Source organism: Podarcis raffonei, chromosome 14, assembly GCF_027172205.1.
Source record: "Podarcis raffonei isolate rPodRaf1 chromosome 14, rPodRaf1.pri, whole genome shotgun sequence".
Lineage (NCBI taxonomy): Eukaryota > Metazoa > Chordata > Lepidosauria > Squamata > Lacertidae > Podarcis > Podarcis raffonei.
In genome coordinates this window covers 48,868,868-48,893,070 of record NC_070615.1, presented here as the reverse complement: position 1 = coordinate 48,893,070, position 24,203 = coordinate 48,868,868, and the positions used below count along the sequence as shown (strand labels likewise).

At 46.1% G+C, this 24,203-nt stretch overlaps 1 protein-coding gene across 1 annotated transcript in view; it reads left to right on the top strand.

Moving 5' to 3' along the window:
• Positions 1-8,215: 8,215 nt before the first annotated feature.
• LOC128401907 (lysosomal alpha-glucosidase-like) overlaps positions 8,216-24,203 on the top strand; it is a 32,545-nt gene continuing 16,557 nt past the window's right edge. Inside the window, 11 exon segments of the mRNA XM_053365528.1 lie at positions 8,216-8,290; positions 8,293-8,351; positions 12,709-13,240; positions 14,927-15,072; positions 15,358-15,523; positions 16,912-17,008; positions 18,542-18,661; positions 20,582-20,700; positions 21,862-21,993; positions 22,632-22,742; positions 23,066-23,179. Coding sequence (XP_053221503.1) covers positions 8,216-8,290; positions 8,293-8,351; positions 12,709-13,240; positions 14,927-15,072; positions 15,358-15,523; positions 16,912-17,008; positions 18,542-18,661; positions 20,582-20,700; positions 21,862-21,993; positions 22,632-22,742; positions 23,066-23,179 — 1,671 coding nt within the window.

Below are 24,203 nucleotides of genomic sequence, written 5' to 3'. Positions count from 1 at the left end.
TTGTTATCGTGTTTAGCTTTTGTCTTTTTTTCAGCTGCCAAGCTAGCAGCTTTCCACATTTATTTGCTGATTCAAAAGATCTTTGCTTCATCTGTTTTATTTTCCATTCAATCTCCTGATTAATCAATTTTGAGTATTCTGCTTGGTGGAATTTAATTTCTCTCAGCACCTCCTTGGACTTTGGTTTGGTTCTCAGTTTTTTTTCTCCTTGGTGTATTTTCTCCAATATTTTGTCCTTCTTTCCGTTCCAGAGTTTTTTCTTGATTGAATTCTGTTGTATCAGAAACCCTCTCATAAGAGCTTTGCTTGCGTCCCAGATCGTTCTTTTTTCAACTGTAGTATTCAGATTTATCTCAAAATAGTCCTTTAATGTTTTTTGGGCCTTTTTCACAATCTCTTGATCTCTTAGTAGTGTGTCATTCATTCTCCATCTGAAGGAACCGGGTTGAGTTAATCTAAGTTCTATTTTCAAGGCGTTGTGGTCGGAGCATGTTTTTGGGCAGATTTCCACCTTTTTAGTCTTGGGTGCCAGCCCCCTGGAGGTCCAGATTTGGTCGATCCTTGACCAAGACAGGTGGGCCTCAGAGAAAAAAGTTCCTTCTTTACCTAGGGGGTTCTTTGTCCTCCATATGTCGATCAAATCCAGATTGTCAGTCAGTTCGAAAAAAGTTTTGGGCAGTCTGCCGTCTGATGTTAAGTTTTGGTTGTAAGACTTATCCATATGTGTAGACACCACTCCATTCATATCTCCCATCATTATGATGTTAGCATAATCCAGATAGTCCAGCAACGTCTCATGCAGCTTCTTGAAAAATTCTGATTTCCCGTCATTTGGGGCATAAATTCCTAATATCAATATTTTTTCTCCTTGGGTTTGAATTTCAATTGCCAAAATTCTTCCTTGTTCATCCTTAAATAGAAATTTGGGTATCAAGATCAAAGCAGACGGTCTAAAGAGCGGAAAGCGCTGTGAACAGGGAAGCTTTGAAGCTTTAAATCGGGACTTTCGTGCACATTTGAATTTTACTTTTAAAGAATAAATACAGCATAAAATTGACCTGGAGCGGACACCCCAAGGGCAAGGGAAGACTCTAACCCCAAATTCCCGGGTGGCCGGGTAAAGTTGTTTAAACTGCGGAACTGTTGCAAGCTTCCAGATACTTTTGTAACTGGATAGTGTAATTTTGAGCTCACCTAGCTGAAGTGGATACAATTGCAGGCACCTTGCTGGAACTTTGTTATATGTTTAAAAGGGCTCTGCAGGACCTTTCTTTTAGCGTGCTGGAACTAATTTGCTTTTAAAATTGTTTTTAAAGTTGGAACAAAGAGACTTTAATTGCGGAAAGTTACCTTCTTCTTACTAAAACTTTGGTGGCACTCCCCCTAGAGGACATTGGGAATATAGAGGCCTGGGAAAGTTTCTCTGTTTACCTTCTCTCAATAGACTGTTTTTAATTCTGGACTTGCCTTTCCCATGGGATTACAACACTTGACCTTGAACGTTGACTGATGAGTGGCACAGGAAAGACAAGAGCAGCCAAAGCTAAGGAAGCTAAGGAGAAAGAGAAAGCAAAAAAGCAAGCACAGCTTTTGCAAACAACTTTAACTCAGGGACGTAGATTATCAGTTCCAGCTGTGCTTGCGACACAAAAAGTAGAAACCGAAAAGCCTGAAAAATCTGAAGAGGAAGATATGGCAGCAGGAGGAGCTGAGGCAGTACTGAAACAAGTTTTGGAACAATTGTCAGCAATAAATCAAAAAATTGATAACCAATCAACAAAAATTGACCAAGCAACATCCTCGATCCAGAAATTGACAGATCAGGTTTCCCAACATACCCAAGCAATTGAAAAATTGCAAGGAGCAACAGAAGAGAATCGTAAACTGGCAGGGGAAGCCGTTCAAATTGCAACATCAGCTAAAAAAGAAGTCGAGGAAGTTAAAGCGGAAGTCAAGCCTCTTCATAAACAGATAGGGGACCAACAAACCTATCTCTCGTTGGTGGAATTGAAAAATCGCGAGACCAACCTCAGACTAAGGGCAGTCCCAGAAATTGAACAAGAAGATTTGAAAGGACTTTTGACAACAGAGTTTACAAAGTTCTGGGACTTAAAAGAAGAAATTGATTTCAAAATTGTATCGGCTTTTCGGTTGGGAAGATTAGTAAGAAAAGATAGATCCAGAGACTGCTTAATAGCTTTGAGATCAAGGGAGGAGAGAGACAAAATACTAGGCCTACACTTCAAAAACTCAATTGTGATACAAGAGAAAAGGGTGGAAATTTACCGAGATATTCCTAAACAGTTATTGGACTTGAGAGCCACCTACTCAGATTTGGCTAAGTTGCTGAGACTCAACACAATTCCTTACAGGTGGGAGTTCCCACAAGGGCTATCATTCACTTACAAACAGAAGAAGGTTAAAATAAGATCACCAGAGGACTTACAAAAGTTCCAGCACGATCACGGAGAAGACCTCCAAAAAGAAGCAGCAGCTAATTGGCCTATACCCAACCCAGGTGGAGCAATACCTGCACCTTCGGAACCAGAGGAGAAAGAAGATACACCGCTCTAGGTGTAGCAGAATAGTTCAGGATGTCTCTGCGGCTACTCAGTTGGAATATAAATGGCGGAAATTCCCCGGAGAAAAGAAGGAGGTTATTTCACATATTGAAGAAAGAACAATTGGACATTATTTGCCTACAAGAAACCCATGTGACCAGGCTCCACAGGAAGGTTTTGGTAAATAAAAGATTAGGCCAAGAATTTATTTCGTCTGACAAAGTAAAGAAAAGAGGAGTGGTGATCTACGCTAAGGAGAGCCTGATACCCAAATTTCTATAAAACAACTCTATGCTTAATCGTGTCTACACATGACAAATAATGGTTGCTCTTCTAGCTAGTTCCCTCTCAAAGCTGTAATGGGGATCATAAACTGACCTGACCAAAAATTACAATGCCAGCCATGTTTACTTCCCATAGGGATGCTTTCCTTTAGGAGCAAGACACAGGGAAAGGGCTCTTTAATCCCCTTCTCTGCCACAAGAGCAGCAGCAGATGCTTTGGTTTTGTTCTCCCCTTATCTTACACATGTTAATTTATCAGGGTGCATAAGCAAAAGTGCACAAGAGGCAAAAACTCTGGCAAAGGCTATGCTCACACTGGAGAGTGGAGAGCCCTGAGCCTGTGTCTTGGCTTGGCAGAAATCAGCAGAGGAGCCTGCAAGGAGTTCTCAGGTCACTAACTGCCCATCCATTGTCTAACCAGTAAGGAAGCAGTATACTGCACCAATATTAAACCAGTGGGCAAGTTATATTGGCCCTCACTGTGCCAGTATTCACTGAATTCTTTTGATTTGAATCCCATGAGATTTTTGGAAGTCTCCCTGGTGGCCCTGTGAGAATAGATGATTAAGATACACTTCCTAGTTGAGAATTTCAACTATGAGCTGTCATAAGAAGGTACGAGCAATTAAAGCAGTCCACAGTAGTTCACAGATTGCAGAGATTAAATGATTTGAAGAAAGCGAAACTCCCTTTTCTTTTGCAATAGATTCCACTGCTGCAGAACCCAGTTCAAGCGACTTCCCTCCACCAGTGTCTGTTGCATGCATCCCACAAACTACCCAAGCCTGCTGCGTATGCCATCAAGACGTATGGAGATTAGATTTTGCTGAATGGACTCATCTGAAGTTAGCTGGCCAAGATGCATGCATGCTACCACTGAAAGTGCAAAGAGCACAATGACTCAGAGGCACCTCATATCCAGAGTCCCTAAAAGGAGTTAATCTGCCGACTCATTCGGCAAGGCTGAAATTCCTCGAACCCAAAGCCAAACTTCCCCGACCGCAAGCAGAGTACTGGAGCTCATTCTACTCCTAAAGTACAATTACACATTCATCCGTGAAAAACAAAACAACATTTAAACTTACTATAAGAAAGTCCAGAATAGATTTCACACCAACCTACCCACATCGCACAACTGCTCATGCATGTGCAACCTATGCAGCAAGTTGTGAATGTCACAGCCCCTCTGGCACTAAATAAATTCCAATATAACTCCCCCAGCCCTTCACATATTCATCATTCTCAGCCTTCCCATAAGGCAGGTTGGTATGGTTATTCCCCTGACTACTGAAAGTGAGACTGATGAACTGAATTGATTGGAGGGCTGCGGTGAGACATGAAACCAGGAGTTTCCTTGGTTTTAACAATATTAGACTTGGGGGCATCGGGTAGATTCCACTAGTAGCAAACAAGAATATATAAATTCCTGCTCACACACTCATCAAACAGAAAGGTATCCAGAAATGTAACCATGTTAATTTGTTGCAAAAAGAGTGGTTTTGGATTAGCAATATACTCTCAATTTATGCCGGGGTTACAATCCGCGGAGAACGAGTGAAGCCAAAATCGTGTATAGCCAAAACACACTGGGCGCAATGGAGGGTGGGATTGCCAAAGTTTTCCCCCGTGTGTGTGTGTATATATATATGCCAAGTGCTTAAAGTGAAATGCACTTAAATTGTGAGTTTCCTGTACAGTGGTATCTCGGGTTAAGTACTTAATTCGTTCCGGAGGTCCGTATTTAACCTGAAACTTAACCTGAAACCTGAAGCACCACTTTAGCTAATGGGGCCTCTTGCTGCTGCCACGCCGCCGGAGCACAATTTCTGTTCTCATCCTGAAGCAAAGTTCTTAACCTGAAGAACTATTTCTGGGTTAGCGGAGTCTGTAACCTGAAGTGTATGTAACCCGAGGTACCACTGTAATTGCAGCACAAATGGCACCTGCAACAAAACGTTGCCATGTGATATGCTCATTCCATCACCCCACCAAAGAGGAAACATAGACTCTGATGGATGGGTCTGGGGTTTACCCCTACTCAGCTGTGATGTGCGCGCACGCACACACACACACACACACCGTGCATGAACAGTGTCTTTTTGGCTACATAAGCTCAGCTCTAAACATCAGAAATAGAGTAATTTCATAGACCAGAATCCAGTTCATTGTATAAGTTATAAGATTACACGGTGCATATATAAAATATAGCCACACAGGCACATGGCTATGAACAAACTAAGTTTTGGTAAACGGTGGGGCCAAGAGGCCATGAAATGCAAACAGGCGCACCACTGCTTACAAACATGTACCTGTGGATGTTCACAACCTGCCAATAGAGGGGAGACATTTCACATGCCACTAAGTGTTGCACTTTTAAGGTGTCAGGAAATCTAATCTATCTAATGCTTTAGATAGGTAGGTCTGCTCTCACAAGCTTCTACACGCGCACACATATATCACACAGGCATAAAACTAGCTATTTGCTTGAAATAACCTAGGTATCACCTCCATGTGCCCTACAGAGACATCTGTAAGTTGGAAGATAATAGGGTTTCTCCCTTTGCCCCCTTTTATGGTGTCTCTGAACCACAAAATGATTCATGTAAACATGTAGGGGTAGGCAGTGAAAGCGGTATCTGAGCTGGTGTGACATTTGTGGTTTTACCTAAGAGATCAAGAGCATCATATATGCAGGCTGTCTATGCAGTTCTACAATGTGGTAGTTGTAGTTAATAAGTATTTTATACAGAATATTGTATGTATGATGTAGTGGTTAGTGTGACAAGCTAGGACCAGGTGGGCAAAGGTCAGCTCCCCATTAAGCCAGGAAGCTCCCTGATGACCATGGACCATTCTCTATGCCAAAAATATGCATCGGAAGGGGTGTCAAAGGTCATCCAGTCCAAGCCCCTGCTGGTGCAGTAAAGTCACTGCTACAGCATCCCTGATAGGTGATCGACCACCCAGCCTCTGTGTAAAATCTTGTAATAGAAAGTCTGCCACATTGCAAGCCATCTATTCAACTATCAAACAGCTTGTGTGGCCAAGAAGTTCATCCACATCCTTTGCTTTGTGATCTGTTTGACAGCTTTCCAATATCTTAAGAAGGCTGTCAGACTACCTCTTCATAATATCTTCTACAGGCTGAACACTTTATTGTGTTCTTGTTTTGTATTTTGATGTTGTGAACTGCCCTCTGATCTTTGGATGAAGGGCAGTATACAAATATAATTATTATTGTTTTTCTAAACTGCTTTACCCTTTCCTTACAGGACCTTGTCTCAGTGCCCTTCCCAATTTTTGTCACTTTCCTTTTGACAAGCACCAGGGTTGTTGCAAAATTTGGAGGTTCAGAGCGGGGGGTAGGCATGGCTGTATGTTATCCTTTGCTTCTTCAAGTGCAGTTGGGAGACAAATGAAATAGAACATATTATTACAGTGAATAATATAACAAAGATAAAGTCTTGCCTACTGGCTTCTTGAACTGCTCTGGTGTGTAATAAATACATTTATATAGATACTTTACCGTATGCCAGTTTGAAAAGCAGCAACATTTGGGGAGCATAAAATAGCCTTACAGGCTACAGTGACTATGTGTCCTCCTTCACAGAGGACAGTCCTCTGTATCTGAATCTGAAGAGTCATGTATTTGAAAGTCTGTCCCATTCAGGTACAATGTAAAGAAGAAATCATAAGAAGGAAGACAAAGGAAAGTATTGAAGGTGCCCATTACCATTAGCAGCTGAGCAGCAGAAAGGTCACCTGGCCACATTGTTCTTCACGACAAAATGTATTTCCATTGAAATTATAGTCGTTATTTCAATTTCACGAGGCTTTTAAGAGCTGCTAATGTAAGCATTCACTAACTTAGAGCAGTTCAATTTTACAATTTATTTGTATTGGTTGCTGCTGTTTAAGTTTGTTGGTTGAATTTGCTGTATTAGCTTCATAAAAGGTAAAGGGTAAAGGGACCCCTGACAATTAAGTCCAGTCGTGAACGACTCTGGGGTTGCGGCGCTCATCTCACTTTAAAGGCTGAGGTAGCTGGCATTTGTCCACTTCCGCAGACAGTTTTTTTGGGTCATGTGGCCAGCATGACTAAGCCACTTCTGGAGAAACCAGAGCAGCGCATGGAAACACCGTTTGCCTTCCCACCAGAGTGGTACCTATTTATCTACTTGTACTTTGACGTGCTTTCAAACTGCTAGGTTGGCAGGAGCTGGGACCAAACAACGGGAGCTCACCCTGTCATGGAAATTCAAACCATGACCTTTCGATCAGCAAGCCCAAGAGGCACATTGGTTTAACCCACAGCGCCACCCGCATCCCAATTAGCCTCGTAGAATCATATAATTGTAGAGTTGGAAAGGACCACAAGGATCATCTAGTCCAACCCCCCCCCCCGCAAGGAAGGAATCTTTTGCCCAACAAGGGTCTCAAACCCACAACCCTGAGATTAAGAGACTCATGCTCTACTGACTAAGCTATCCCAACTTCAGTATGTGTGCTTTGTTTATTCATCATCATGAATAAACTGTTTAGTGTGTTTGTTACTAATCTGCTAGCCACCTGTGAACATAAACCTATGTTGAAGGGGCAGGAAAAAAACGCTATACAATGGTACCTCTAGATACAAACGGGATCCGTTCCGGAGCCCCGTTCGCATCTAGAAGCAAACGTAACTAGCAATGGCATGTCTGCGCACACGCGCATCGCTTTCTGCTGCTTCTGTGCATGCGTGTGACGTCATTTTGAGCTTCTGCGCATGTGCAAGCAGCGAAACCCGGAAGTAACGCACTCCGTTACTTCAGGGTTGCCGCTGAGCGCAACTTGAACACGCTCAACTCGAAGAGTATTCAACCCGAGGTATGACTGTATGATTCTAAGGAGGAGGGGTGAGCACCCCGTGATGATTAGTTGCAAAGAAGCAAATGGGGTGAGGGCGAGGCGGGGTGGTGGGCTGAAGGTGACAGGCAGCACCCCACACACACTAATGGACCAGCTTCCCCTCCCAAAATAATAATAATAATAATATTTATACCCCACTCATCCGGCTGGGTATCCCCAGCCACTCTGGGTGGCTTCCAACAGAATATTAAAATACAATAACCTATCAAACATTAAAGCTTCCCTAAACAGGGCTGCCTTCAGATGTCTTCTAAAAGTCAAACAAACTCTGATCCACACAGGGGCAGGGAAGAGGGGAGAGAGAACTTCATACCTACATAGATAGATATGGCGTGGCAGACTTTATTTTGCCACCACGTGCTTGGCTTCAGCAATGACTCAGCAAATTCCTCCCTTTAGCCTTTTCCCTCTCTCTGACCCCTCCCATCTAGGCTCCTCCCCCTCCCTTCCACAAGGCGGCGCATGCGCGAGCCGGCCCAGCGCGCGGCCCAATCCCGGACCTCCCTCCGTCCCCTCAGCGGTCCAACCGAATTCGCCTCTGTTTTTCTTCCCCTCACGAAACAACAAAGCCGCGCCGCCGCCAACCGCCGCCACTCCAGTCAGTCAGTCAGTCGCTCGTTTGCCTTACCTTGGACTAGGCGGGCGGGAGCGCGGGGAGGGCAGGAGCGCGCGCGCGCACCCGCGGCTACTCTTCCCCCCCCTTCTACCCGCCGGACAGAGAAGCGTGAGGCGAAAACTGGCGAAGGGGCCTCGCAACGGCCGGCCGGGCTCGCGCCTCTCCTCCCCTCAGCGCAGCGGCCTCGCTCTGGCCTCCTCTCCCTGGCGCGCGCGTGCCGCGAGTGAGTGAAAGTCAAGTTCTCCTCCCCGCCCCCATCGGGGACGGGAGGGAGGGAGGGGAGGGGAGGCCGGGAGGGAGAACAGCGGCAGCAACAAGCGCGCGCCGAAGCTCCTCCTCCCTCTCGAGCCGCCCAGCCAATCGGGGCTCGGGCCGCTTTCCGGGGACGGGTTGTCACCCGAGCCTCGCCACGGCGGACGTCAGCGAGCCGGGGGCGGGGCAAAGGAGCCAAAACCACGCCCTCTCGCTCCTTCTTCTCTCCCTCCTCCTCCCGGCTCTTCCTTCGTGGCTCCCACCCGCCGTACTTGGCGTAGCCACGCCCACTGAAGAATGTTCATTCATGCGGGGGAAGGAAGCGCGGGAAAAGCGGGTGAATGGAGCTGGGTGGTCTCTGTCGGCAAGGCGCATGTGTTTCCTGATGGTTATGTTTCTGTTGAAGGGGAGGGGAGGGGAGGAAGAGACTTTAAGGCTGGTGTTTGGAAGGCGGGGTTAGAAGCCACATCAGATACATTATTATCATAGAATTGTAGAGTTGGAAAGGAACCCAAGGTTCAACCCGTCCCGTCCCTCCTCGCCTCGCCCCCCACTTCAATGCAGGGGTCTCAGCTAAGGCATCCATAACAGATGACCAAAATAATAGTAATTGCCAGGGCTATTGTAGTGCTGCTGTCAATTACAGTGAAAGACCTACACTAGCTCCCAGTACATTTCCGAGCACAATTGAAAGTGTTTGTGCTGACCGTTAAAGCCCTAAACGGCTTTGGTCCAGTATACCTGAAGGAGCGTCTCCACCCCCATCAATCTGCCCAGACACAGGTCTAGTGCTGAGGGCCTTCGGGCAGTTCCCTCGCTGCGAGAAGCCAAGTTACAGGGAACCAGGCAGAGGGCCTTCTCGGTAGTGGCACCCGCCCTCCCACTGGATATCAAAGAAAAACTACCAGACTTTTAGAAGACATCTGAAGGCAGCCCTGTTTAGGGAAGTTTTTAATGTTTAATAGACTATTGTATTTTAATATTCTGTTGGAAGCCGCCCAGAGTGGCTGGGGTATAAATGATAAATTATTATTATTATTGTTATTATTGTTATTATTATTATTACAAATCAGCCTGCTGTTTGCAACATTTTTCTTTGTGTGCTCAAGTTATGGTCAAACCGCCACCTGGAGTCCTTTGTCCAGTTCTGGGCACGATAGTTTAAGAAGGATATTGACAAGCGGGAATGTGTGCAGAGGGGGGTGACCAAGATAATAAAGGGCCAGAGAATCAAGCCTTATGAGGAACAGTTGATGGAGTTGGGTCAAGGGGAGATATGAGAGCCATCTTCAAATATCTAAAGGGATGTCACATGGAAAATGGAGAAACCCTTTTCTGCTGCTTTGGAGGGTGGGATCCAAACAGAAAAGTATGGAGATTCTGACCAAATGCTAGGAAGAACTTTCTGACAGTAAGACTCCCTCGGAAGGTGGTGGACTCTCCTTCCTTGGAGGTTTTTAAGCAGAGCTTGGATGGCCACCTGCCATGGATGCTTTAGCTGGGATTCCTGCATTGAAGGGGTTGGGCTAGATGGACCTTGGGGTCCTTACCAGCTCTACAATTCTATGTAAAATCTGCCAAGTGAGAATAACAATTCATAGATCTCATGAAGTGGTCTCTTATTTGTTCTTTCACAATAGCAGTATAGTCTTATACAACTCTTTTTAGACGTAAACTGAGTTCTGCCAGTCTTTTAAGGTTGCTCAGTACTCTTTTCTATGTAGTATAACAGACACTCCCCACCCCCACCCCTGTTCATTTATGTGACGTTTGTTTCGTTTGATTAAATCAGATTGGTTTGGGATGTCTGCATATTTGAATTCCTCCTCTAAAAAAGCTTTAAAAACAATCATTTTGGATTTTTGCCACAGTAGGAAAGCAAGAAAACACTTTCGCTTTCTATTTCTCCACAGTGAGATCAAATAAATCAAAGGGTGTGTGTGAGAGAGATAGAACAATGCCTGAAAAACAGAGACAGAGTGTGTTCAAGAGCCCTGATTGGGGGAAAGGTAGCAAGTTCTGCCCTAGAGTCATAGTGCTGAATTTTGCACCTTGCAATAATGGCTTTTCTGTGTGGTCCTGTATATAGGGGGGTGGGGTGGGCAAATTCTATGAAACTTAAAGCGCAGCCAGTGCAGGTCTACTCAGAAGTTACTTCAGGTCTATTCAGAAGTTACTGTATTTCTGTTGCAAGGAAAGGACAGTTACAAATTGTTCTGTTAGTAGGCAGGCTTTTACTTATCATCACCATCATCAATTTTTTTTTTGCTGTTTCCTAAATACCAGTGAGTCTCCAGGCAGTGCACAAAAAAATTTAAAAACACATGTTTCAAATAAAAATGTTTTTTTTTAAAAGCAGGCAGGAATAATTAACAATTGTTGCACAACAAAAAACAACTCAGGCTCTAAAAAGCAAACAGCATTACTGTTTGCCACAGCTAAGAATGCAGCCCAGGCATATAAACCACGGAATCCAGCTCATGGTGTTCCTGGGAGCAGCCTCAAAAAAATATTCTGCTAAAAACAAATACAAGAGCTTATTCTAGGAGGTTTGCGGTGGTGGTGGTTGTTGTCGTTTAGTCGTGTCCGACTCTTCATGACCCCATGGACCAGAGCACGCCAGGCACTCCTGTCTTCCACTGCCTCCTGCAGTTGGTCACACTCATGCTGGTAGCTTCGAGAACACTGTCCAACCATCTCTTCCTCTGTCGTCCCCTTCTCCTTGTGCCCTAATCTTTCCCAGCATCAGGGTCTTTTCCAGGGAGTCTTCTCTTCTCATGAGGTGGCCAAAGTCTTGGAGCCTCAGCTTCAGGATCTGTCCTTCCAGTGAGCACTCAGGGCTGATTTCCTTAAGAATGGATAGGTTTGATCTTCTTGCAGTCCACGGGACTCTCAAGAGTCTTCTCCAGCACCATAATTGAAAAGCATCAATTCTTTGGCGATCAGCCTTCTTTATGGTCCAGCTCTATGTATGGAAGTGAGAGCTGGACCATAAAGGAGGTTTGCGGTAGTGCCATCCAACAGTTGCAAGGCGGAAGGCTTTATTCCTTCCTGCTGTTACCATTATCAAGCACAAACACATGGAGGTATGGTTGGGGAGGTGGATTTGTTTTAGCTCTCCCAAGAGGTGAACCCAGCTGCAGTAAATAAGGAAGCACAGGTTGACTGCAAGGTTGTTTGACATGTGTGTATATGTTGCTTTTTAAAGCTGCTGCCCTCAAGACTGGTAAAACCAAGTAGGATATTGAGATGCTAACATAAGGACATAAGCAGGCCAATGGCCCATCTCATTCCTGGTCAGTCACTGACAGTTTAGATTTTATATGTGAGATTAATTTTTTTTTGTCCTGACATGCAGCGCCTTACATTTGTTTACATTGCTTGGCATTCATGTTTTTACCACCCATTCACTCAGTTTGGAAAAGTCCTTTTGGAGCTTTTTCCTGAACAATTTAATATTGTCAGTGAATGTGACCACCTCATTTCTCACCTGTAACTTTAGATCTTTTATGAACAAGTTAAAAACCACACGTACCAAAACTGCTTCTTAGGACACTCTGATTAATTTCCTACTTTTGTTGCATCAGTTACTATAGCAGGAATAGGGAACCTGTACTCCTCCAGAAATTTTGTTGTACTACAACTCCCATCATCCCTGTGCATTGACCACACTGGCTGGGGCTGATGCAGGTGGAGTCCGATAATGTTTGGAGGTTCACAGGTTTCCCATCCTTGTTTTAAAGCCTAAAAACCACACTTGGAATTAAAGATCTTAAACAGCTTTATAGGCTCATGTTCAGTTTCCACGCTTGTGAAAGATGCTGGCAGTTAGGGAAGCTGTTTAAAAACTGGCAAGATGTGCTCAGTTTTATTGATCCAGTCAACAGTTCAGCAGCTGCACTTTTGGCTGTGTGAACTTTCTGAATAGTCTTCAAAGGCCATCTCTTGTACAGTGCATCACAGTAGTCTAATGTCAAAGTTACTGGGATGGTGGTGGATAACATTCTGCACTTATTTCTTCAGTTCCTGTGGTTGCGAATAAGAGAAATATTGTCACAGTGGGTTTCTTCTTCCTTTCTCCTTCCAGCACGCAGAAAATGAAGTCCTATCAGAAGCTGACGGCAGACGTCCCCCAGATCACAGAATCCGGAGAGGAGGCCTCTGATGGGAAACCGTTGTGTCATCAGAAGTTGTCCGCTTGGTGGCTGGGTGGGGGCCTCCTGACGGTGGCCGCCCTGCTTAGCGGGGTGACCGTCTGGGTTCTCGGGCAGATCTGGTGGGGTCAGCACGGAACGCCGCCCCTGACCAAGTGTGTCTCCATCCCAGAGGGCCTCCGCTTTGACTGTTTCCCGGAGAGAAGCACAGTCGTGACGCGGGAGCTGTGCGAGGCCCGGGGATGCTGCTTCGTTGATGGTGACTGGCCTTTGGGCAGCGAGAGGGGGGTACCCTGGTGCTTCTACCCGCCTGACTTCCCCAGCTACACCTTGGGCAGCCTGAATGAGACTGAGCTGGGAGTGCGAGGATTTCTGACCAGGAAGGCAAAGACCTATTACCCAAGAGATGTTGAGAAGCTGCAGGTCAGCGTGGAGTTTGAAACAGATGCCCGGCTGCATGTCAAGGCGAGTCGTTTCCTATGAGTTATTGTTCCCAGAGCTGTCGTTTTCCACTTTTAATCCTACTGAGCCTTCACAAGGGAGCTGGGAATGGGCTGTCAGCCCACGAGGGAGCACACATTTTACCAGTCTGTACGCTAGGGTTGGGCAACCAGGGGCCCTCCAGATGTTGCCAGGCTCCTGTTATGCCTGACCATTGACCATGATGGCTGGGGCTGATGGGAGTTGGAGCCCGACAACTTCTGGAGAGCAACAAGTTCACTGCTCCTGTGCTAGATTAAATGATAAATCACGATATTCAGTGATATTCAAGTAGTTTACGGTGCACTGAAATGAAAACAGGCAAAGATTTCTCACTAGCTCCCAAAACGTGAGCCATATGTTCGATTCTGCATGCTGTCTATTCCAGGGCTGGAGAATCAGTTGCTGGACTCCAGCTCCCACCAGCCCCTTGCAGCATGGCCAGTGGACAGGGTTTCTGGGAGCTGTATTCTCAAAACATCTGAGGGTGGGTGTGCACTGGCTCCCCACCCAGATCAGCTCTGCTATTTTCAGCTGGGCAGTCCTGGTGTGCAACAAACCCTTCAGGGCAGGGGCCTTGGGGATGAGGAGAAAGGGCATACTTCAGTGGTGGAGTATCTGCTTGGGGTGTACAAGTTCCCAGGATCAATCCCCAGCTTCTGCAGGTAGGGCTGGGGAAAACCCCTTCCTGAAACCCTAGTCTGTGAGGAGACAAAACTGATGGGCCAGTGATCTGACTTCCCACATACCCTGATGTTTGTGCTGGATGTGCATTCGGAAGGGAGCGAGGCAGCCGAAAATGGGAGATTTGTACATGCAGGAAATGCTAGTTTTACGCAATAAAAAATGCTTTTAAAAGCTAACGGACCGTGCCTGCCTCATCAGGCTGCTGGTCTTCAGTCAGCCTTCATCAGACTGGTGCTATCATCATCATCATCATCACCACCACCATCATCATCATCATTATCATCGCTATTATCATTCATATTCAATAATAATAATAATAATAATAATAATAATAATAATAATAATGGTAATGAATACTTGGTAGTTGCACGTTACCCAAAGGACTCCAGACAACTGACAACACATCTTAAAACAAACATAGATACATTAACACAAACACATTACGTTTACAATCAATGCAGTACAGCTGCAACTTAACGCCCAATTTACTCGTGTGATTTCAACCTTGTGCGGTTGAAAGCCGGCTGGTTGAAATTGTGCATATCAATTGTACACAAGGCGGGTGCAGAAAGAGCTTTTAAGCTATCTGCCTTGCTGGAGGGAGTGGGGGGGGGAGTTCCAAGGGGGTGGTTCAAGTATACATGTTTTTGTGTATACACTCCATCCCTGCGCTCCCCCTGCACAAGATGCGACCGTACTGTACATTCTGTTTTTTATTTATTCAATGTTGGCTGTCAGAGACTGCCTCTCCCATCTGCCCTACTCAGCACAGCCATGCTGGCTGGGGCTGATGGACATTGTGGACCAAGGCATTGGGAAGACCTCAGGTTGGCAGAAGCTGTCTTAAGTGGTTGCAATTGGAGACCTTCTTTCACTCTCACATGCGGCTTTAGGATCCTGGCCTCAGCTTGAGCCCTTGGCACAATTCACAGTGTCTTGCGTCTCCCATTTACCTGGGTGTGTCTATGTGTCCCCTTTTTGTAGATCACTGATGCCACAAAGCCTCGGTACGAAGTGCCCCTTGATGTTCCTCCAGCAACCAAGAGAGCAGAGAATCCATTGTACACCATTGAGTTCTCCAAGGAGCCCTTTGGGTTGATTGTGAAGCGGAAATCTTCAGGGACCGTGCTGTAAGAATCCGTCTCTTCCCCTCTAAATTTATGTGTTTGTTATTCACTTCTTAAATTCATGTCCCGCTTCCAGGCTGATGCAGTAGTGTGTGAAAGAGGCCTAAAGCAGGACCTCTCCTGGAAGGAGGGGCCTTTCCTTGGACTTTAGTATCCCACCACATTTTAAAGCTACTCTCTCTGTTCAGCCATGAGGACTAGAAACACTTTTGGCAAGGGGAAACATCGGTAAGCAGCCTTTTTCTCGTCACCTGTCCTTCCTAACATCTCTTCCCCTCCCTTCTTTAGGTTGAACACAACAGTGGCTCCCTTGTTCTTTGCTGATCAGTTTCTGCAGATTTCTACAGTCCTTCCATCCACATTCATTTATGGACTGGGGGAGCATCGAAGCAACTTCTTGCATAGTCTGGAGTGGAACACCCTGACCTTCTGGGCCCGAGATGTCCCTCCCACGGTACCTTTTATGCAACATTGGGGGGGGGTCTTAACTATTTTCAGTCATGCTGTAGCTTTATTGCCCCCTCCCTGGTCAAATGTTGTCTCTTATTTCCTCCTGTTTCCTTACATGTTTGAATGGCCAAAGGTGGATCAGATTCTCCCATGCTTTTTTTTAAAAAAAGTTGATTAATAACAACTGCTGAGTCCCCAATTCAATTAAGGAACTTGGTTGTGTTAGAGGGGTTAACCTTACTCCCTTCAGGCTGCCTGAGCCAGCATGGTGTAGTGGTTAAGAGCGGTGGACTCATAATTTGGTGAACCGGGTTCGCATCCCCACTCCTCCACATGCAGCTGCTGGGTGACCTTGTCTCTCAGCCCCACTCACCCCACAGAGTGTTTGTTGTGGGGGAGGAAGGGAAAGGAGAATGTTAGCCGCTTTGAGACTCCCTAGGGTAGTGATAAAGCGGGATATCAAATCCAAACTCCTCTTCTTCTTCTTCTGCCTTCCTATTTAAAATTCCCTCCTCCCCCAAAGTGGCTGTTTGCCCCATGAGCCAATGTTCCCATAAGGCCCCATGTTTGTAATCACCAACACCTGTCAGAACCATCACTCCTCCATAAATGCGACCCAGGGAAAAGGCAAGAAGGTTCTGCTCCATACATATAGTTAACTTGTGGAACTTGCTGCCACAGTCAGTGGCCATCAGTTTAGATGGCTTTGTGACCAAGCAAACCCAGGGAGGTTCATCCAATGATTGCCTTCCATCTCCTCCTTGTAGCCTTCCTGGAGGCATCCAGTTGGCCACTGTGGGAAGCAGGATGCTGGACTATCATGTTTGGCTGCCTCTCTAAACCCAAGAAGAGCCTGTTGGATCAGGCCAATGGCCCATCTAGTCCAGTATCCTGTTCTCACAGTGGCCAACCAGATGCATCTATTGGGCTATCTGCAAGCAGGACCCTGAGCCACAGCAGGAGAATAAGAAGAAGAGTTTGGATTTGATATCCCGCTTTATCACTACCTGAAGCAGTCTCAAAGCGGCTAACAATCTCCTTTCCCTTCCTCCCCCACAACAAACACTCTGTGAGGTGAGTGGGGCTGAGAGACTTCAGAGAAGTGTGACTAGCCCAAGGTCACCCAGCAGCTGCATGTGGAGGAGCGGAGATGCGAACCTGGTTCACCAGATTACGAGTCTACTGCTCTTAACCACTACACCACACTGGCTACAGGCACTGGGAGAGGGATCTTGGGCTTGGGTTTTGCTTGCAGGTTTCCCACAAAGAGGCATCTGGTCAGCCACCGTGAGAACGAGATGTTGGACGGGACGGGCCATTGGCCCCAATCCAGCAGGGCTCTGCTTGCGTTCTTATGAAGTGCTGGCTGAAAATGAGTCTTTTTGTTTTCAGGAGTCCTACAATCTCTATGGCGTCCACCCCTTTTACCTTGCCATGGAGAGAGACGGAGCTTCCCATGGGGTATTCCTCATGAACAGCAACGCAATGGGTACGTGTCCCCTTGGCACCTTTTGCGGTGAAATAATTTAGATACTTAAACCAATCTGAACGTTCTGAGCATTGCCCATGTGGATCTGCTTGAAGGCGATGAATAAAGAAAACCAGGGAGTTTTGGGCTCTTCACTGGAAGCAAAGAGAAAAATGTTTGTAAGCTCACTTCTTTTGAATAGCTAGTCAGAGGGTGGTCAAAAGTGGGTTCGTCTTCAGGGGTTTGTTTGTATTTTTAAAAATTCCGGGTGACACATGCTTTTCAGGTAATCAGATGGACTTCAGATGCGCGGGAAGCCAATCTGAGTCAGTGCTTTCGAAGTAACAGAGGAAAATGGAGTTTTGGAGGTGCAGCAGGGGCTTTTTACGGAGGCAAAAGCCATCTGTTTCCTGCTGTGAGGCGGGCTCTTTAGCAACCGCTGGGCGGTTTAACCGCATCTTGCAGCTGCTGGCTCTTTGCCTTCACAGCCAGCTGCTTCTCAACCCTCCTTGGCTGTCTGTTGTCTCTGACCTTCTCTCCAAGGGGCTTGGCCTTTTGACTGCATGGAGACCGCAGAGTGGCTGGTAGAAAAAGAGAGGAAGAGGCAGGTGGCCTGCATCAGCTAAGAGGGCTACAGGCACCCTTTTGGCCAAGCACTTCCAACACACAGATCGTGTCGGCAAAACCATGAAGAGTAAGGGAGAAGAGGGACCTTGGTGTGTCCCCGAGGGCTCTTATGAACTAGTGCAGTGGCTCCCAAACTTTTTTGGGCCACTGCCAGCTTGGATCCATAATGTCATCCCCAGTGCCTCCCTTCGTAATAGCGGTTTGCACAACTCACTAAGGAAGAGAACAACACAATAAAATTCAAAACAGTAACACTTAATTGCACATTTATTGAAAAGCCAATTTAAAAATTCAACAGAATTGATGTACTTGATCCAGGGATGCCAGTCCTTTATACCTCCAGCAATTTCCAGCATTTAAATTTTTTTTAAAAATGCCTATAAAAGATCTGTAGGGTTGAAGGATATCGAAAGCCATAAATTCAAATATCAGTTACAGTAAAGGTTTCTGTTGGACACCAAGTACAGATCTTCTCTATTCTCCCCGTTTTTGTGGATTTCTCTCAGCTTCCTTCTGCCCAACGATCTGCCCATTTGAATTCAACACTTCTTTTTATTCATTCATTCATTTGCTTAAATATTTATGCATCTTTCTGTCGAAGCCTAGCAATACTGAAATTTTTTTAAACGGGTTTTTTTCTTTTTCTTTTTAAAAGCAATGGAAATAATCAAACAGGACAAATAACAGATGAAAAGTCTCGGCACTAATGTGTACAGCGCACACTTTCGCTTGTCCCACCACTTTCCCCGGGGAAAACACACGCTTTACTGCTGAATCGGAACAAACGTCAATTGGGTTTTCTGTGGATTGATGTTTGCTCTGATTCAGCCCTGGTTTTCCCAGAGAAAGCAGTGGGACAGGTGGAAAACCACATAAGCAGAACCGTGGACAAACCCTAAGTCTTCCTCTCTCCTGTTTGTTGCCTAGAGGTGGTGCTTCAGCCCGCACCTGCCCTCACCTGGAGACCTGTTGGAGGCATTCTGGATTTCTACATCTTCCTAGGCCCAGACCCCAACTTGGTGGTCCAGCAGTACCAGCAGGTGATTGGTGAGTATCTATTTTTGTTGTTGTTCAGTTGTTTAGTTGTGTCCGACTCTTCGTGACCCCCTGGACCAGAGCACGCCAGGCACTCCTGTCTTCCACTGCCTCCCGCAATTTGGTCAAACTCATGCTGATAGCTTTCAGAACACTGTCCAGCCATCTCATCCTCTGTCGTCCCCTTCTCTTTGTGCCCTCCATCTTTCCCAACATCAGGGTCTTTTCTAGGGAGTCTTCTCTTCTCATGAGGTGACCAAAGTATTGGAGCCTCAGCTTCAGGTTCTGTCCTTCCAGTGAGCACTCAGGGCTGATTTCCTTAAGAATGGATAGGTTTGATCTTCTTGCAGTCCATGGGACTCTCAAGAGTCTCCTCCAGCACCAGAATTCAAAAGCATCAATTCTTTGGCGATCAGCCTTCTTTATGGTCCAGCTCTCACTTCCATACATCACTACTGGGGAAACCATAGCTTTAACTATATGGACCTTTAACTATATGGTGATGTCTCTGCTTTTTAAGATGCTGTCTAGGTTTGTCATTGCTTTTCTCCCAAGAAGCAGGCATCTTTTAATTTCGTGACTGCTGTCACCGTCTGCAGTGATCATGGAGCCCAAGAAAGTAAGATCGCTCACTGCCTCCATTTCTTCCCCTTCTATTTGCCAGGAGGTGATGGGACCAGTGGCCATGATCTTAGTTTTTTTGATGTAATCTCCTCCAAACTTCCCTTTGTCTGTTGTGCTTTGTGCTTTTGATAGTATGTAGACAGTCTGGGTGCAGGCACCCTGCTTCATTTCCAATCCCACAGCTTCCTGCTGAACTCCTGCAATTTTTCCACATGACAAATGTTCCGGGTTTGCCCTGCTTTCATTATGCTATAATGCAAGAGCGCCCCCTCCAGGTAGAAACAATGCTGTAATACTGGGGAAGCATGGCAGAACGACTAATAAAGTGGGAGCGACGTGTGGATGGTCAGTGGCACATGCATACCGGAAATAGTTACAAAAAGAAATGAGAGAGTGTTGAGGAAGTGGTGGGCGTGGAAAGGGGAGTAGAAGAAGGTGACAGTCGATCCACCCACCCCAAAACACAGAAACAAATCATCTGTGACACCAAGTGCAGTGATTCAAAGCTCAATTTCCCCCAACGTATTGGATTATCCCTGTACAGGGTAAACCTGAATCATGCTGATTGGTGTTGTTTGAAGTTCTTGTCATGTGGACTACAACAGTGTTCATCCATCATGGGTCCCCAGAAGTGGGCGGACTACAACTCCCATCATGCTTGCCCACCAGGCTAAGCTGGCTGCGGATGATGGAAGTTGTAGCCCACCCACATCTGGGGACCCAAGACTGAAGAATGTCAGGAGTGTGTGCAGGAGCCAGGCCCTGTGACCAGTAGGGCTTCGCAGGACTGGGGCCTTCTTAAGGTTGTTCTGGAGAGGCAAGGCGCGGCCACACAGGTGAGGCCGACTGGTAACTCACTGCAGCTGGTGGCAAGAGCCGGGAAGGGATATAAGGTCAGCATTTCCCTTCGGCTCTTGGCCACAGCAACTCGTTTCCCACCTTGCTGTGTTTGGCTTCTTCCTGATTCTTGGACCTTGGCTTCTTGACTCCTTGCTTCTTGACCCTCGGACCCTTGACTTTGTGACTCCCTGCTTCCTGACCCTCGGACCCCTGGCTTCTGGACTCTCGTTCCTGCTCCTACCTCGCCATCTTGTCTCCGATCCCGACATCCTCAGCTGGGACTTTGATCGCCCGTAAACTGGACCATGACAATGAACACTGGACTACGTGGATTAAATCGGAATGCAAATAACTGCAAATACACAGTAAACTCTGACCTGGACAAGTCAAAAGACACAGCAAGAAGAAGACTGTGGCTCTGGGGCAGAGGAGGCAGCACACCTAACACTTTCCTGATTTTTGTTTTAGGTTTCCCTGCCATGCCTCCCTTTTGGGGATTGGGCTTCCATCTCTGCCGCTGGGGCTATGGAACAAGCAACGAGACCTGGGAGATCGTCAAGGCCATGAGGAATTTTCAGATCCCGCAGGTAAACATCAACCGGGACCCTCCAGAATGAGAAGCTTGCAGATTTAGGTCAGGCGTGTGGCACATGGTGTTTTCCATGCAAAGGGTCTCTGGTTCAAATCCTGCATTTCCCAAGGAGGGCTTGGTTAAGACTCGTGTCTGAAATCCTAGAGAGCCGTTGTCAGCCGCTGTCGGCCAATGGTTGTCAGTACTTTTGAATGCCAGTGGCTGGGAACCACAGGAGAGAAGAGGCCTCTTGGGCTTGGGCCCTGCTTGCGGGTTTCCCCGCAGGCATCTGGTTGGCCAGGAACAGGATGCTGGACTAGGTGGGCCCCTGAGCTGCTCCATCAGGCTCGTCTTATATTATTAGGACAGTACACCCCCCCTTCTGCTTTAGCCTCACAATGACATTGTGAAGTAGGTTAGGCTGAGAGAGAGTGAATCGCCTAAGGTCGCCCAGTGTGATTACTAGCTAAGGTGGCAATCCTAATTTAACTTAATTTGATAGTACGTTAATTTAATAACACTGAATAGACTGAATCATTTAATAAGACTGTATTTAATAGGACATACTTCTGAGTGGAGGGACGCTGGTGGCGCTGTGGGTTTAACCACAGAGTCTAGGACTTGCCGATCAGAAGGTCAGCGGTTCAAATCCCCATGACGGGGAGAGCTACCGTTGCTCGGTCCCTGCTCCTGCCAACCTAGCAGTTCGAAAGCACACCAGTGCAAGTAGGTAAATAGGTACCGCTCCGGCGGGAAGGTAAACAGCATTTCTGTGTGCTGCTCTGGTTCGCCAGAAGCGGCTTAGTCATGCTGGCCACATGACCCGGAAGCTGTACGCCGGCTCCCTCGGCCAATAAAACGAGATGAGCGTGCAACCCCAGAGTCGGTCACGAGTGGACCTAATGGTCAGGGGTCCCTTGACCTTTACCTTACTTCTGAGTGGACATGGATAGGATTGTGCTGTTAGTAGCTTTCTGCAGTCCTGGTCCAATACTGTTTCTTTCTCAACTGAGGTAGCACAGTTGAGTAGAGCATGGTGCTGATAATGCCAGTGTCCCAGGTCCAATCCCTGCATGGGGCAGCTGCATATTCCTGCATTGCAGGGTGTTGGACTAGATGATCCTCAGATTCCCTTCCAGCTCTACAGTTCCATGATATCTACGCTTTCTTTTTGCAGGCTGCCCAGTGGAATGATATTGACTACATGGATGGCTATCGAGACTTCACCATCGACTCCCAGAAGTTTGGCACTCTCCCCCAGTTGGTGGAAGACCTTCACAAACATGGGCAGCGCTACGTGATGATTCTGGTAACCTCTCTGTGCTTTTCTCACTTCTTTCTTACTCCAGCAATATAAACGTGCAATTCCAAGATACAATTTAATTTTTTCAAGCAAGGTAAGTAACATCCTGTCACTCTTGTGTAGCTTTCATCAAAAGCTGCTGCTATGCTAGGACCCTTTATTTAGAGCTTTGCATTTCCCAAATTCTGTGTGTTTTATTTATTTAGCCATGGAAGCAAAATGCAATCTAGAAGCGAGAATGGAAAAAGCGGTTCCATGTGGCATTAAATATAGCATTCTCTTCCCCCAAAAAACTTGCATTGTCCTTCATCCATGGACAAAATCATGTTTGCTCAGAAGTATGTTTCAGCAAAGGTCCCTGGTCTCCCTACAAATGGCCTTTTATTTAGTGATGTGTGCTTTCCCCCCGTTCTATAGAGCTTTTCCACCCGACTGACATACAGTTGCAGGGACAGTGTGTGTGTGGGGGGGTGACATTATGGAAACGAGGCAGTGGCCTGAAAATGTTGGGGAACCACTGCTCCAGCCCAGTAGAACATTTGAGTTTCCTGCCTTTCTTGAAGCAGGTAGCCAAAGATCCATTTGGTGCAAGAGGCTGGTTTCATTGCTGTGTGGATCCTAGCCTGTTTTTGCTTTCCCCCCAGGACCCAGGAATCAGCAGCACCCAACCTCCAGGCTCTTACTGGCCTTATGATGAAGGCTTGAAGCGTGGAATATTCATCAACAGCACCCAAGGAAAACCTCTGATAGGGAAGGTGAGAGCGAAGGAGCAGGGTGCGTTTTGCCTCTTCAGTTTACTGTTTTGAATTTTATTGTATTGTTATCTTCCTTAGTGTGTTGTACAAAGAGCTATTCTCAGTACAGGGTATTCTCACTGGGGATACTTTTGTGGAACCCAAAGGCTGGTGGCAACTACTGGCCTAGATGGTAAACATGAATTAAAATAAAATAAAATACGGGTGAGTCTGGTGGGCTGGATAAGACACTAACCTATTGCACCCCATGCAGAGTGTTGATTGGGTTCAACTCTGCCTGAATTTTATCCATCAGATTTGTGCTGTTGTCCTCCACCCCCTAGGTCTGGCCTGGCCTCACCGCTTTCCCCGACTTCTCTAACCTAAACACTCACCAGTGGTGGCTGGAAAACCTGGACAGATTCCACTCCCTCGTCCCCTTCGATGGCCTTTGGATTGTAAGTTCCTCCTTCAATCTTTTCCGGTTTCTAAACAGAAAAGTTGCAACAGTTGAGTGGGCACTGAAAAGGGGAGATAATGAGTATTAGATTTGGAGTATTAGATTTGGAGTATTAGAATCACAGAACTATACAGTTGGAAGTCACCCAAAGGATCATCTACTCTTTTTTTCCAGTTTTTCAAATTTTATTTATACTTTTCAAGTTTATACATTTCAATAATTTTGCAATCATTTTAACATTTCAAAACTTGCCTTCCTTCCCCCTCTTTCTGCGGTTCCTTAAATTTATTTTTAATATCCTTTGCATATCCATATTAACTTAATTTGCTCATTTATTCATCTGCTTTAAGTATATACGCTTATCAAACTGCAGGTTAATACAATAATCCTGCCAATGATCTTATCTGCTTACAATTTATCTGCAAATATTCAATAAACCATTTCCATTCTTTTATTTTAAAAAGTTTGTTATCTTGATTTCTTATTCTTCCGGTAAGTTTCGCCATTTCTGCGTATTCCATAAGTTTTTGTATCCATTCTTCCTTTGCTGGGACTTCTTTCCATTTTGGGGCGAGTGACATTCTAGCCACTGTAGTAGCATACATGAATAAGTTTCTATACATTTTAGATGGTTCTGTCCCTATAAGCATTTATGTTCCACCTCTGTCTCCCAGGAGCTCAAAATTTCGTATGTGATTCCCGCCACACCTCGTGGCATCTCCGCAACAACCCTGTGAGGTAGGTTAGGTTGAGAGACAGAGACTGGCCCATGGCCACGCATTGAGCTTTATAACTGAGTGGGGATTTGAACCCTGGTCTCCCAGGTCATAGTCTGTCACTCTAACCACTCCTTGTGGGTGTCAGGAAAGGATATATTATTAATATCCTTCCTAACTTGCGCTAGCAAGTTCCTTTACTTAGCAGAGTTACATTCCCCTTTTTACATGCACAGCAGACATCTGGTTGAAGGCTCATGTGAGCCTCTCACTATTATACAATTCAGTCTGTCTCAGATTGAATTG